Source organism: Hemibagrus wyckioides, linkage group LG04 (assembly GCF_019097595.1).
Source record: "Hemibagrus wyckioides isolate EC202008001 linkage group LG04, SWU_Hwy_1.0, whole genome shotgun sequence".
Taxonomy (NCBI): Eukaryota; Metazoa; Chordata; class Actinopteri; order Siluriformes; family Bagridae; genus Hemibagrus; species Hemibagrus wyckioides.
The window spans coordinates 13,497,223-13,511,870 of record NC_080713.1 but is presented as its reverse complement, the minus strand read 5'-3'; the positions used below and the strand labels follow the sequence as shown (position 1 = coordinate 13,511,870).

The following is a 14,648-nucleotide window of genomic DNA, read 5'->3' as shown; positions in this document are numbered from 1 at the left end:
AGCTGGATTGGCCTCATGTGAAGCAGACCCAAAGGGATAATGTTGGTTGCTACTGCCACAAGCCTGAGCACTCTCTGTGTCTCTTTGAAAGCTGAATAGCTTTCAATACTGATGGTTGGAAGCCACCCAAGCAGAAGACAGACATGCCTGCATCATACTGGAATCCCAAACTAAACCTAGAAGGTTGTTCCCTCAGAAGGAGAAAGTAAACACTTCTCTGGGCTCAACTTGAGGCCTAGAGACCTCATATAGGCACGCACAGCATCTTGATGACTAGCTGCCATAGCCTTTAATGAGGGCAGAATGAGCCAGTCACCCAGGTAATTCAGTACATGGATGCCCTGGAGATGCAGCAGCACCAGAGCAACATCCATGCACTTCGGAAATGTGTGTGGCGATAGGGCTAGACCAAAAGGTACTGGTACAATACTGGTATGCTTCACCCCTGAGAGGAAGTTCCTGTGCTCTGGCAGAATGCCTATATGAAAATAGGCATCTTTTAGGTCTATTGTCATAAACCAGACCTCGGACCTGATCTAACACACAATAAGTTTGAGCATGAGCATTTTGAACTTGAAAGTCTTCAGTGCACAGTTCAGAGCCTGCTGACCTGTTTCTCTTAGACTTTGATGGAGGAGAAGCTTGGGCTGCAATACTAGCTCTTCTTTATGCTCTGACCAAGCCAGGTGGGGCTTGGTGTCTCTGGAAGATGTCCAAGGCTGCTCAATGTGGTGGGGGATAGATTCCCTGAACAGCTCCACCTGGCATTTCACCTCCTGGTGACTGTTGACAACAGTACTCTGTGCCTTGCCAAACAGGCCTTTAGACAAAATGAGACCTGTGGCTCGGCAGAGCTCAAAGATTGTGTCAGGGTTCAATCCCATGCTACAGTCAAGTCCATTTAGCAAGTCAGACTGGTAGGCCTGCAAAACCACCATGGCATCCCACAAGGGCTAAGGGTGGCTCAACACGGCTTAGAATGGAGCGCAGGCTACTATCACGAGCATCTCTTCCCTAGTCTAAACAAACAGGATAAACAATGACACAAACATACGCAGAGCACTACCTAAAGATAAAGAAGCTAGAGTAATGTGATGTAGATGCCCTTATATATGGACTTGTTTGCGTGTATTCAGTTCAACACGTGTCCTATTTGAGCCATTAAAATGGCATATGTGCACACAGAGATTCAGAAACACCTTCCTCAATGATGCCTCATAGCCTCAGCCATGACGTAGCATTGAGTTCCCACAAATGGGAACTCTCAGATCTTTACCTAAGGGACACACAGAATACTGTAGAAATAATCATCAAAAATGCACATAAATGTCAAAAGCTCTTGGTATAGACATGATAGAGTACATCTCCAGGACTGTAAACATCCCCTGCCTATCTAAGTAGGCCTAGTTCCAGTTCAGCAGTAATGGATTGACACAATTTCTGACCAAGAGAAAATTGTGAGATTAGCTGGAAAAATCATCCGGGTCTGTCTACCCACCACTAACTCCTCATACAACAACCAATGTACAACAATCAGGCATAACATTATAATCACTGACAGGTGAAGTGAATAACACTGATTATCTCCTCATCATGGCACCTGTTAGTGGTTGGGGTATATTAGGCAGCAAGTAAACTTTTTGTTGATTTAAGTGAGTTTGACAAGTGCCAAACGACTGGATCAGAGCATCTCCAAAACTGCAGCTCTTGTGAGGTGGTCCAAGGAAGGAAAAGTGGTAAACCGGCGACAGGGTCATGGGCAGCCAAGGCTCACTGATGCATGTAGGGAGTGAAGGCTGGCCCATGTGATCCAATTGAACAGACAAGCTACTGTTGCTCAAATTTCTGAAGAAGTTAATGCTGGTTTTGATAGAAAGGTGTCAGAATACACAGTGCATCACAGTTTGTGCATGTGACTGTGTAGCTGCAGATCAGTCAGGGTGCCTATGCTAACCCCTGTGCACCACCGAAAGTGCCAATAATGGACACATGAGCATCAGAACTAGACCATGGACCAATGAAAGAAGGTGGTCTCATCTGTTGAATCACATGTTCTTTTACATCATGCAGATGGCTGGCTGCGTGTGCATCACATACCTGGGGGACCCATGGCACCAGGATGCACTATGGGAAGAAGGCAAGCTCGCAGAGAGAATGTCATGCTTTGGGCAATGTTCTGCTGAGAAACATTGGGTTCTGCCACCCATGTAGATGTTACTTTGACACATACCACCTACCTAAGCAGTGTCACAGACCATGTACACCCTTTCATGAAAACAGTATTCCCTTATGGCTGTGGCCTCTTTCAGCAGGATATTGCACCATTCCATAATGCAAAAATGGTTCAGGAATGGTTTGATGGGCACAACAATGAGTTTGAGGTGTTGGCCTCCAATTTAGCCAGATCTCAATCCAATCAAGCATCTGTGGGATGTGCTGAACAAACAAGCCTGATCCATGGATGCCCCACATCACAACTTACAGGACTTCTGCTGAAATCTTGGTTCCAGATACCACAGCACACCTTCTGGGATATAATGGAGTCTTTGCCTCGATTGGTCAGGGCTATTTTGGCAGCAAAAGGGGGACCAACATGATATTAGGCAGGTGGTCATAATGTTATGCCTGTTTGGTGTATATGCAAATTTATTAGTATTGCTGATGACCCCTCTCACCCCTGTCATGGACCTTTCTGCCATACATCAGAAGGTACAGGAACATTCATGACACCACAAGCTGCTTCTCATTGCTCACCTAACACTTATATGACTATATGTGTTTATAAAATCGAGCACCTAGGCATGCAGACTGTTTTTACAAACATTTGTGAAAGAATGGGTCGCTCTCAGGAGCTCAGTGAATTCCAGCGTGGAACTGTGATAGGATGCCACCTGTGCAACAAATCCAGTCGTGAAATTTCCTTGCTCCTAAATATTCCACAGTCAACTGTCAGCTGTATTATAAGAACGTGGAAGTGTTTGGGAACAACAGCAACTCAGCCACGAAGTGGTAGGCCATGTAAACTGACAGAGTGGGGTCAGCGGATGCTGAGGCGCATAGTGTGAAGAGGTCGCCAACTTTCTGCAGAGTCAATTGCTACAGACCTCCAAACTTCATGTGGCCTTCAGATTAGCTCCAGAACAGTGCGCAGAGAGCTTCATGGAATGGGTTTCCATGGCCGAGCTGCTGCATCCAAGCCATACATCACCAAGTGCAATGCAAAGCGTCGGATGCAGTGGTGTAAAGCACGCCACCACTGGACTCTAGAGCAGTGGAGGCGCTTCTCCATCTGATGGACGAGTCTGGGTTTGGCGGTTGCCAGGAGAACGGTACTTGTCTGACTGCATTGTGCCAAGTGTAAAGTTTGGTGGAGGGGGGATTATGGTGTGGGGTTGTTTTTCAGGAGCTGGGCTTGGCCCCTTAGTTTCAGTGAAAGGAACTCTGAATGCTTCAGCATACAAAGACATTTTGGACAATTCCATGCTCCCAACTTTGTGGGAACAGTTTGGAGCTGGCCCCTTCCTCTTCCAACATGACTGTGCACCAGTGCACAAAGCAAGGTCCATAAAGACATGGATGACAGTCTGGTGTGGATGAACTTGTCAAGTCAAGGCAGGTGAGCGAATACTTTTGGCAATATAGTGTACATTAGAGACATTACTGAACACTAATTGCTGATACCCTACCAGTAATTAACACATTACTGCTTATGTTCTTTGTACTTATTAGCCCTGTGTATTTATTGTTCTGTTCTAAGTATTTATTGTCCTGCACTCACCACACACTGTTGTGTATTGCACTTTTTGTAGTCCTAAAAAAAGATGTTTGAAATTTAATTCCTGCTGTTAGTAAACTTAAAGATAAAGCTTGCAGAACATTCAATTCAATTGCCATGCGACGGCATTGGAGACAGATGCAACTGCAGTTTAAATTTTATAAAACTATTAAAAAAAAAAAATTTTAATTAGTGCAGCAAACTCTTAAGCAGGAACAGGCAAAATGCCAGGCAATCAGCAAACAACAACTCAAAGCAAAATCAGAGAGCAAGTATCAAAAACCTGAATAGTAAGCATGTACACAAAAATGCAAATACACTAAACATTACTTCACAAACAGTCACATGTGCCAGAAGTTGAATGTGCTGGTGAAGTGAGGTATTGTGGATTATAGTTTGAGATGGTTCTGGTTGTAAGACGCAGTGTTTGCTGGGAAGTGAATTTTTTGGTGGATTCTGGTGTTGGCTTGACAGTAAGCAATACCTCCCCAACAAAGTTCACTGCTAGAGCTGAACACAGACAAAGATTGTACACCCAGTGTCACAGATAAAACACGACACTGGTCATTCATAGTGCTTGGCTTTGAATTCTTCAGAGACCAAGTATATTATGTGCCAGTATCTAACAATGTTCTTCTGGGCCACAGTCCTCCTACTCACAGAGGTACTCCAGCTTCCCATTCTTGCAGTGTGAGTCCAGGAGTCTCTTTACCAGGTAAGCACACTGCCTTTTGATGTCTAAGGATGGCATGATGGGGGAGAACTTCTGATGCTTTGATGTCCATGTCTGTATAATGTGGGAAGTTCTGATGCAAGGCAGATGTGTGATGGGCTTGATAAGTGAAATGTGGAACAAGGGTGACAGCTGACTGATGTAGTAGGACTAGCTTATTTTGACATTGTTGATTCAACACAGGATTTTATAGAGATCAATGTATCATGTGCTGAGCTTCTTATATCCCTGAGTATTTCTCAGATTTTGGGTAGAGAGCAATAGACAAATGCCTGGTTAAAACTCTGGTTTCTCTTAAGTGTTTGTCAGCAAAAAAAATTTTCTGAGTTTAACCAATTGTTCTAGGTACTGATGCTCATTCTGCCACACTTTTCATTTGTCTACTGCAGGTGCCTCTTTGGGATTCATGTCACCTGGGAAGAGGTGGCTAGTAAGACAGAACACATTGGAAAGGTGTGAATGGTGTGACTGAATCACACAGAGAGTTCTGCAAACACTTGTGAACAGAAAGCTTGCATAAAACTCTCATTCCCATCAATCCTCTCATTAGATCGTTCTACTTGTCCATTGGCTGTTGTGGTTGGACATAAGTCTTAGAATCAGCATAAAGGGACACAAACTTTTCCACAAAGCTAGAGCAAATCTTGTTGTGAATTTGATGCCACAGCCATTCACAATGCCAAAAATAATAAAACACTTGGATAAATAGCAGTTCAGTTTTAAAGGAGGTGGGCAAGCTAAGCAAGTTGTGTCTTAAGATCTATGAGAAATCATGCTGATTTATCAGCTCAGGTAGGTCATGTGACAAAGAAGTGTGTCAGGAAGACCACATAAAGGCATCTACATCACATTACTTCAGCTTCTTTGTCTCTAGTCAAGCACATGTGCCTCATGGCTTGGATCCCACATCTGCCAATGCAGAGTGCTGACTTAGATCATGGGGCTTGCAGGTCGTGAAGGAATATGAAATAGGTGATCCTCTTTCTCTTTGGGAGTTCATGCCACAATTTCTCCTGACCTGAATGAGGATATAATGTTGTCTGCATGGGCCTCCCATTTTTCCCACACCTCCATGCTGAGTAACAAGGTCCTGGTGTAATTCATATTTGGCCTGTTTGTTCTCCCCGGCTACCTCCAATTACCTGGCCATTGTGGGCTCAGATGAGGTATGCAGCCATGCCTAAGTTGAAGTGATACTTGTAAGCTATCTCTCTCCTGCATACAGGAAGTCTGCTTCTGTCTAAGCACTGTAAGGACACGTAAGCCCTTAAAGGGAAGGCCTCCACAGCATAAACAGTCCAAGACAGTGTGGCCCTGCACACCATGTGGGTTTTGCAGGTGTACTAGGGTGACTTGCTCAAAGAGCTCAAATGTCATGATAGGTTCAAACCTGAGGCTGTTTCAGAACTCAGCTGAGCCACAGACTTAACCCTTTGTGCCATAAAGCAGATCGTCCGCACCATAGGCTGGTCCATGGCTGCATTGGTTGCAAAGAGAGGCATCTGTGGCCCAATTTAATAGTAATTAAAGACAAAGATAAAGCTTTTCTCTTGGACACCCCAGTTTCTCCTAAGGCTCTGTTTGACAATGCTTTTAATACTGTCATCGACAGGTGGCATTTAAAGTGTGTATTGTTTGCTGCAGCAAGGAGTCAGGGCTATCAACCAGTCACCTCCGGTTTCAGGGCACCAGTTCAGGTGTCAATAGTGAGTGGCTAACGTCTCTAAACCTAGCAGTGTGAAAACTTCTGGTGGGTCCCGATGGGTCCTGCATACTTTAGAGAAGAGCTACAGAATCCAGTTTGCCTCATGTCCTCCACCTTTTCTAGGTGTTTTGATAACAATGGTTGTAACAGACTATGTGTCATTCATACTTCTCTTCTGAGGAAAGGGGCCATAAAGCATGTGAACAGATGGGGTCAGCCAAGCATCGAGGTGTGCTTCCCCTCATGGGGTCCTAGGCCTCAGGCTGATCCCAGAGAAGTGTGTGCTTTCTCTTTCTCAGATAACCACCTGGTAGTGTGTGACTCAACCACAATGCAAGCACATCTGACTTCCATTCAGGTCAAAGTGTGAGGCACATGGGTATTTTCCAGGCCTATGAGGCATGGAGTGTGGATTTGCCTCTGGGTGTTAGGGCTTACTACACCAGGGGTATTACCTCTTCCAGTGTTCTAGCCAGGGGTGTTCTCATCCCTGTGGAAGGCTAGTCCTCTCTGTACATTTGTATGTAACCCAGTTCCCTGAGAAGGGAACTGCCATACTCCAAGCATCTACTCGAAAAAGTAGATGCTGGAGTAATGTGATGTAGATTCCCTTATATGGTCTTGCTGGCATGCACTGCTTGGTCATATGACTTACCCAAGCTGATAAATTGGCACAATTTCAGACTTCCACAAACAAGGTCCAGTAGCAGCAAGCAGCAAGACAATTGTGTACAAGTGAGGTAATGTAAAAATGCCCAGCAGCAAGATAAATATGAGCAAGTGAGGGCATTTGAAATGAGGGCATTTGAAAAATATCCAGTAGATATCTTCAAGTAAAGACAGATGAAAATGTGAGGTATGGAGTCACTTCTCAGTTTGTGTGTTTCCACCCTGCTATTTCTGAGTAGTGTCATACAAATACTGGCCAGTGGGACAAAAGAGAACATAAGGATATAAGGTATAGCATTGTATAAATGTAAATCACTCTGGATAAGAGTGTCTGCCAAATGTCATGCATATCATAAATGAGCAGCTGAAGTGAACGAATGACAGCTCTGAAAATAATTTTCGATCATGACAGTGAAATAGAGGAGGATGTGTCTGAAGACAATCTTGAGATAAATTCCGAGTCTGATTATTCTGATTAGGAACCAAATGAGGAAACTGCTATTCATATTCCTCCAAGCAAGACATTCACATCAAAAAATGGTGAAATACAGTGGTCTTCATCCCCAATATGCGTCAGGCAAAACTGTTTGCAGAAAACATATTAAAGACAGTTCCAGGGCCCACTAGGATGGCAGTGACCTGTGTGAAGTCAGCTTTGAGCTGGTCATGCCCAACTCAATACAGAAAATCTGTAAAATCTGAAGGAAGCTGTGTTTTGGGGGGAGAAGTGGAAGAAGCTGGATAGAATTAATTTACATGCATGTTTGGGGGTCCTCATCCTTGCTGGGGTCTATAAATCAAAAGAAGGAATCAACAGCTAGTCTGTTGGATGCAGAGACAGGCAGGGCTATATTCGTGCCACAATATCTCTGGAGACTTTTCATGTTTTATCAACATTTACACCCCATAAATTTTTTTTTTTTTAAATGTAAAATAACATTTTAAAAAAATCAGTGTCAAGGGATGGGATTTTTTGGTTTCTGACACGTTTGGATAATTAACAGCGGTCAAGTTAAACAAGTGAAACTGACCCAGGAACATCATTGCTGTTCCTGAGAAACAAACATAACAGGAGGGTTAATATAGTGTTTATATATTTAGGATATTATTGCCTGTGGCAACGTAGGTAATATTACTAATAGAACTGACTGCTATGCACATATCAACTTATTGCTGTATGATTAAGTTGATGAACTGTAAAATATTCATTCTGTTAGAATTCTATAGTAATTCCAATACTATACCCATTTGAGCCAGGATCCCTTAACCTAGAACAAAGTAAAATAGAACCAATATTTCATGAGTCATGCAGTTATTTTATATTCTATGGCAAGTTGCATGGAGCATTTTGTAACTGATAAGTTTATAATTAGTGGGGCATGGTTAATTAATCATTGTGTGGATTGATGATTAAGGAAGAGTGAGGAGCTTATATATGCCAGGGCCTTTGTGTGCTGCCTGGACTGCATCATATCTTGGGGACTGACCAGTTCCAGTATTGCTAACTGCTGCTTATTAGAACAGTTTTTGATTTTGTGGATTACTGGCTGATTTCCCCTATTTTACCCTTCCCAAAAATAGGTGTTTTATGATGTAACATTGTTTCTTTGATCTTGTGCTCAGGCTTGTAATTCTGTGTTTAACATTGTAAACTGTCTCATTTAAGTGAAAGTTAATATTAAGAATGAAAAACCTGGCTGGGTTTGGTCATTTTTATTAATATAATTTTATTGTATTTATTTTTTTTACTTTTGTATTATTATTATTATTATTATTATTATTATTATTATTATTATTATTTTGTTAGCAGGATTTTTTTTGTTGTTGTTTTTTTTGGCACCAGATTATTTATTTATTGATTGATTGATTGATTGATATTTTGCATTCCTGGAGTTAAGTCCCCAGGGACAGTCTTGAGCCATTCCCCCTGTTTGCTGGTGGTATATATTATATGATAATGTGCAAGGGCTATGTTGGAGTAGGCAGTCTTTTCAGATGATTTATGTGATTTTATCAGTTTTGCTGTATTAGCTAATTAAGTAAGTGCTTAAGTTGGGAAGATCAAAATGTCCAAATAAAGAATAATAATATATTGTATATTTGTATTCGTGTCTAAATTTATTTTCTTCAAACAATGAAATTGTCACGGGCATGCCGGCTACAACAGCATCCCCACGCTCACAATCACCGGTCTTCTGATTGCGCCACCTGCACCCAATTTCCTACAGCACCTATTTAAAGCCCTCACTCATCAATGGCAGCGGCGAGCATTAAGAATGTATGAGCACATATACACTATATTGCCAAAAGTATTCGCTCACCCATCCAAATAATCAGAATCAGGTGTTCCAATCACTTCCATGGCCACAGGTGTATAAAATCAAGCACCTAGGCATGCAGACTGTTTTTACAAACATTTGTGAAAGAATGGGTCGCTCTCAGGAGCTCAGTGAATTCCAGCGTGGAACTGTGATAGGATGCCACCTGTGCAACAAATCCAGTCGTGAAATTTCCTCTCTCCTAAATATTCCACAGTCAACTGTCAGCTGTATTATAAGAACGTGGAAGTGTTTGGGAACGACAGCAACTCAGCCACGAAGTGGTAGGCCACGTAAACTGACGGAGCGGGGTCAGCGGATGCTGAGGCACATAGTGCGAAGAGGTCGCCAACTTTCTGCAGAGTCAATCACTACAGACCTCCAAACTTCATGTGGCCTTCAGATTAGCTCAAGAACAGTGCGCAGAGAGCTTCATGGAATGGGTTTCCATGGCCGAGCAGCTGCATCCAAGCCATACATCACCAAGTGCAATGCAAAGCGTCGGATGCAGTGGTGTAAAGCACGCCGCCACTGGACTCTAGAGCAGTGGAGACGCGCTCTCTGGAGTGACGAATCGCGCTTCTCCATCTGGCAATCTGATGGACGAGTCTGGGTTTGGTGGTTGCCAGGAGAACGGTACTTGTCTGACTGCATTGTGCCAAGTGTAAAGTTTGGTGGAGGGGGGATTATGGTGTGGGGTTGTTTTTCAGGAGCTGGGCTCGGCCCCTTAGTTCCAGTGAAAGGAACTCTGAATGCTTCAGCATACCAAGACATTTTGGACAATTCCATGCTCCCAACTTTGTGGGAACAGTTTGGAGCTGGCCCCTTCCTCTTCCAACATGACTGTGCACCAGTGACCAAAGCAAGGTCCATAAAGACATGGATGACAGAGTCTGGTGTGGAGGAACTTGACTGGCCTGCACAGAGTCCTGACCTCAACCCGATAGAACACCTTTGGGATGAATTAGAGCGGAGACTGAGAGCCAGACCTTCTCGTCCAACATCAGTGTGTGACCTCACAAATGCGCTTCTGGAAGAATGGTCAAAAATTCCCATAAACACACTCCTAAACCTTGTGGACAGCCTTCCCAGAAGAGTTGAAGCTGTTATAGCTGCAAAGGGTGGACCGACGTCATATTGAACCCTATGGATTAGGAATGGGATGTCACTTAAGTTCATATGCGAGTCAAGGCAGGTGAGCGAATACTTTTGGCAATATAGTGTATCTATTCTAAGTCTGCTCGTATTTCCGTTCCTAGTATTCCGCCTTATTTACCCTTTGATGCTGCCATTTTCTGTTTGTCTCTTTTGAGTTCCTGAATCTCTGTTCCTGCATTTTCTCCTTGTTTTTGCATTTCTATTTAAGTAAAGCCAGTGTACCAACCCCTGCCTCCTCCTGTGGTGCATTGAAACAGAAACTGTGTACCCCTTCTCCCTGTATATATAATAATAACCCTATACATAACGGGTTCAAATAGTTGGCACTATTTATCTACTTACATTGATTACTGGTTACACTGCTTTTCCACAATTAGAATAAGAAAATTACAAGCATGAAATTAAAGTTTTCTAGAAATAGATTTAATCTTATATCTGATTTATACTGATTTTATAATAAGAAAAACTAGATATATTTCACAATACTAAAGATCATTTCACTTGTGCACCATTGGTGTACCAGCTTTACAGTGCATCAGGATGTCTAGCCCTTGACTGACCAATAACACTGAGCCATGCTAATAAAATGCAGTATCAGTTATAAGGGTAATTTGAAGGGGTGGGGACTAAAATGGGTTTATAAGATTTATTTTGTGGTGTTTCTATCTGCTGATTTGGATTATCATTAAACATTTTACTTAGTCCAAATGGTGCAAAGTTGTACAGAGAGTATAGCCTTTAGGTTCTTTTAACCCATAATTATTTTGCATATTTGTTAGATTAAGTTAGAAGATGCAATTATTATTAGTTAAAGGCAGACTTATGTTAACTGTCACCTCCTTGAGAGTTTCCATATATAAATATAAAATGTTACAATAAATATTATGGCATTACTGAAAGCAGCAGAACATTCAGAACATGCAAACAAAATATAGAGATCCAGACGCATGCATGAACACACCCGCTATAGTTCTCAGATGAGTAGACTGTGCTGTGAGGAAGATGTGGTCCAGAACATAATTCAGGTAGACACTCCATGTGCAAAAGAGACCACGATCGACCATGATTGGTTGAGAGCTCCAAACTGATGCTGTCATTAAAACACATAAGTGAAGCTATGGAAAAGACAATGTAAAACTGGAAAAACTGAAGATATTAGTTATTATATATATCCACACCTTTTTAGTATATTATCTATTTTGTTTAATGATTGTGTCATTACAAAATATAAGAAATAATACCACTCTGACCATAATACACTCTGACATAATACACTGTGAATAGTAATCTAGATAAACAGGACCAAAACAGGTTTCCTGCTTTGATTTGATTTGATTTAGGTTGATTTTATTTCCATGCATCAATTAGTAGATTTTCTAAAATATATACTATATTTTATAATAAAATATAATATAAAAGGCAACCTCTGTGCCTGGTGATGAGAGAGAGTACCTGTTAGTAGGCTGGTAAGAGCCACATCCAATATTAATAGAAAACTGGGCCATATGTGTGTAGGTAGCAGGCATCACTGGCAGAAGCTGTAGGTAATCCAGTGCCCAGACATGACGATTGACTCCTGCATGAAACCTCTGCTCCAGACAGAACTGAGTGACAGGAGTCTGAAGCTCTGTAGGCAAGGCAACTGACACTACACTAGGGGTCTTAGGGAAAAAGAAAAAGAGTATTGAACATAATAAATACTTTTCAAACAAGGTGATGTGACATAATTTGTTGCAATACTTCACTGACAAATGATGTCCAAAAAAAACCTTCTAAAAAACAGTAATATTCCTGCAGCTGCAATGCCAAAAGAAAACTGAAACAAAAAAAAATACTGTGTATTGTATTGTGGAAAGTTACTAATTCATAAACATGCTGTAACAACAGTGGCTATGCCTACTACAATACAAATTAATTAAAATGAATTGATTTACATTGTAAAAATGTCCAATCACTTTAATTGATTATAAAAATAATTATGATTATAATTATAATAATATACTGTTAATTGCACATAATATGCCAAACAAAATGCAACTGTAAATATATTTGCATCAAAATGGGTATTACATTGAATTCAACTAAATGGGCTTGGTCAAGACAAAGAAAATATTCTTGTTGATGCAAATTCAGATGAGCATTTGTTCAAAAGTCAAAACAGACAAATCTAAAAATTAAAAGTCAAGGTTAAAAACATGCTGTGGTTGATTGAGGTGCAAACAGTAGTACAAGGGCTAGCCAAAATACAGTATGCCAAGACCCATGTAGTAAGCCAAAAAACAGGTAATAATTCACAAAAAGGCTTGGTAATGTCATGGACTAAACCAGGAGTGTCAAATCTTTTCCGCAAAGGGCTGGTGTAGCTTCTGCTTGGTCGAAATGAAAACCTGCACGCACACCAGCCCTTTGCAGATAAGATTTGGCACACATGGACTAAACAGAATGGAGCACAGGCCTATAGTTCGCAGACTACAAGCATGAGGGTATAAATATATATGTATATATAATTATGGTGCAAACTGAAAACATAGAAGATTAATTATAACTCAAGCAAAACAATCAAAGAAAAGACATGAATTCAAACAAAAACACAGGTGGCAACATAAAAAATTGTGACAGCCCATGCCACCACTTCCATGCGGCTGAATCTTGTTCCTCACACAACTACCGCCTGAATGCTGAAGGAAAATTTCCATTTCAGCACCAATAAAGCTACCAGAGTGGCTGCAAGAACTCCTCACCCTCCAGGAGTCACAGGGACATCTTGGGTCATTGCATTTTCATGGAGGTAAGCAAGTTTATTGGTGACAGAACTCACCAATGCAAATGTATGTTCCAGAGCCTGGGAAAGAAAGCGAAGACAATGTTCCCTGAACCTGCTGCACACATGCACCCCCCAGCGTTGTCACCTCTCCACTTCCACCTGGAACACCTTAGAGAAGCTGCAGAGTTAGTTCCTCTGACTTGGCATGGACACGGAGGTGAAGGCCTTCTGTCAGCAGTGCCCACAATACCAGAACAATGCCCCACGGAGTGCTAGAAAATTTAACAAAGCATGGTGCTGTGCATGGAATGATGAGGGCTTTAAGGTAAGAGCATGCTGGTTAATTTTTGGCTTTGTAGGCAGTGACAGTGTTTCGAATCTGATGTGTGCAGATAACAGAAGCCAGTGGAGGGTGTGCAACAATGGGGTGGTGTGGAAGAACTTCAAAGCTAGAGCTGCCAGCAGAATTGCAGTAGTCCAGTCCTGAAAAGACAAGAGACTGAACAAGTACCTGAGCAGCTTGTGTGGCAAATCCTTCATAAAATTGATCAAATCCTTTTGATGTTATAAAGAAGAAACTGACATGAGTGTGTCAAATTAGCAATATGCAAGAAAAAGGACAGTTTATTGTCCATGGCAGCGAGCAGTGATCAAAGGGAAAATCAGGGATTTTGAAAGATCCAGACCTGGGAATGAATGACCTGGGATGACCTTCATTGAGCTTCAGCTGATGAGCCATTATCCATGATGATATGTCTGCCAGACATGCTGAGATCTGAGCAGAAGCCATTATATATGAGAGAGTGAATGAGAGTTTGCGGTTTGCAGTTTGCGCATCATCCTAACCGTTCCACGGACAATGCCATCACCACAACCCTCCATCTTGCCCTCACACACCTGGACTATAAGGACACAAATGTATGAATGCTGTTCATAGACTTCAGTTCAGCATTCAACACAATCATCCCTCAGCAGCTGATTGAGAAGCTGAGCCTGCTGGGCCTGAACACCTCTCTTCTGGATTCCGGATTTACTGACTGGGAGACCCCAGTCAGTCCAGATCGGGAACAGCATTTCCAGCACCACTACACTGAGCACTGGAGCTCCTTAGGGCTGTGTTCTCAGTCCACTGCTGTTCACTCTGCTGACTCACAACTGTGCAGCAATGCACAGATCCAACCACATCGTCAAGTTGGCCGATGACATGACCGTGATGGGTCTCATCAGCAAGAATGACGAGTCAGCTTACAGAGAGGAGGTGCAGCAGCTAACAGCATGGTGTAGAGCCAAGAATCTGTCTCTGAACATTGACAAGACTAAAGAGATGGTTGTTGACTTCAGGAGAGCACAGAGTGACCATTCTCTGCTGTCCATCTACGGATCCTCTGTGGAGATCGTCAAGAGCACCAAATTCCTTGGTGTTCATCTGGCAGAGAACTTCACCTGCTCACTCAACACCAGCTCCATCAGTAAGAAAGCCCAGCAGCGCCTCTACTTCCTGAGGAGGCTGAGGAAAGCCCATCTCA

General features: G+C 42.3%; 1 protein-coding gene across 2 annotated transcripts in view; it reads right to left on the bottom strand.

The window, feature by feature from the left end:
• Window positions 1-14,648, bottom strand: part of reln (reelin) — a 400,453-nt gene that overhangs the window by 197,893 nt on the left and 187,912 nt on the right. For both annotated transcript variants that reach the window (XM_058387966.1, XM_058387967.1), the window contains exons 14-15: window positions 11,811-12,019; window positions 11,320-11,448 (exon numbers count right to left, since the gene is read on the bottom strand). In XM_058387966.1, the coding sequence (XP_058243949.1) occupies window positions 11,320-11,448; window positions 11,811-12,019 (338 nt within the window). The remainder of the gene's footprint in view (window positions 1-11,319; window positions 11,449-11,810; window positions 12,020-14,648) is intronic.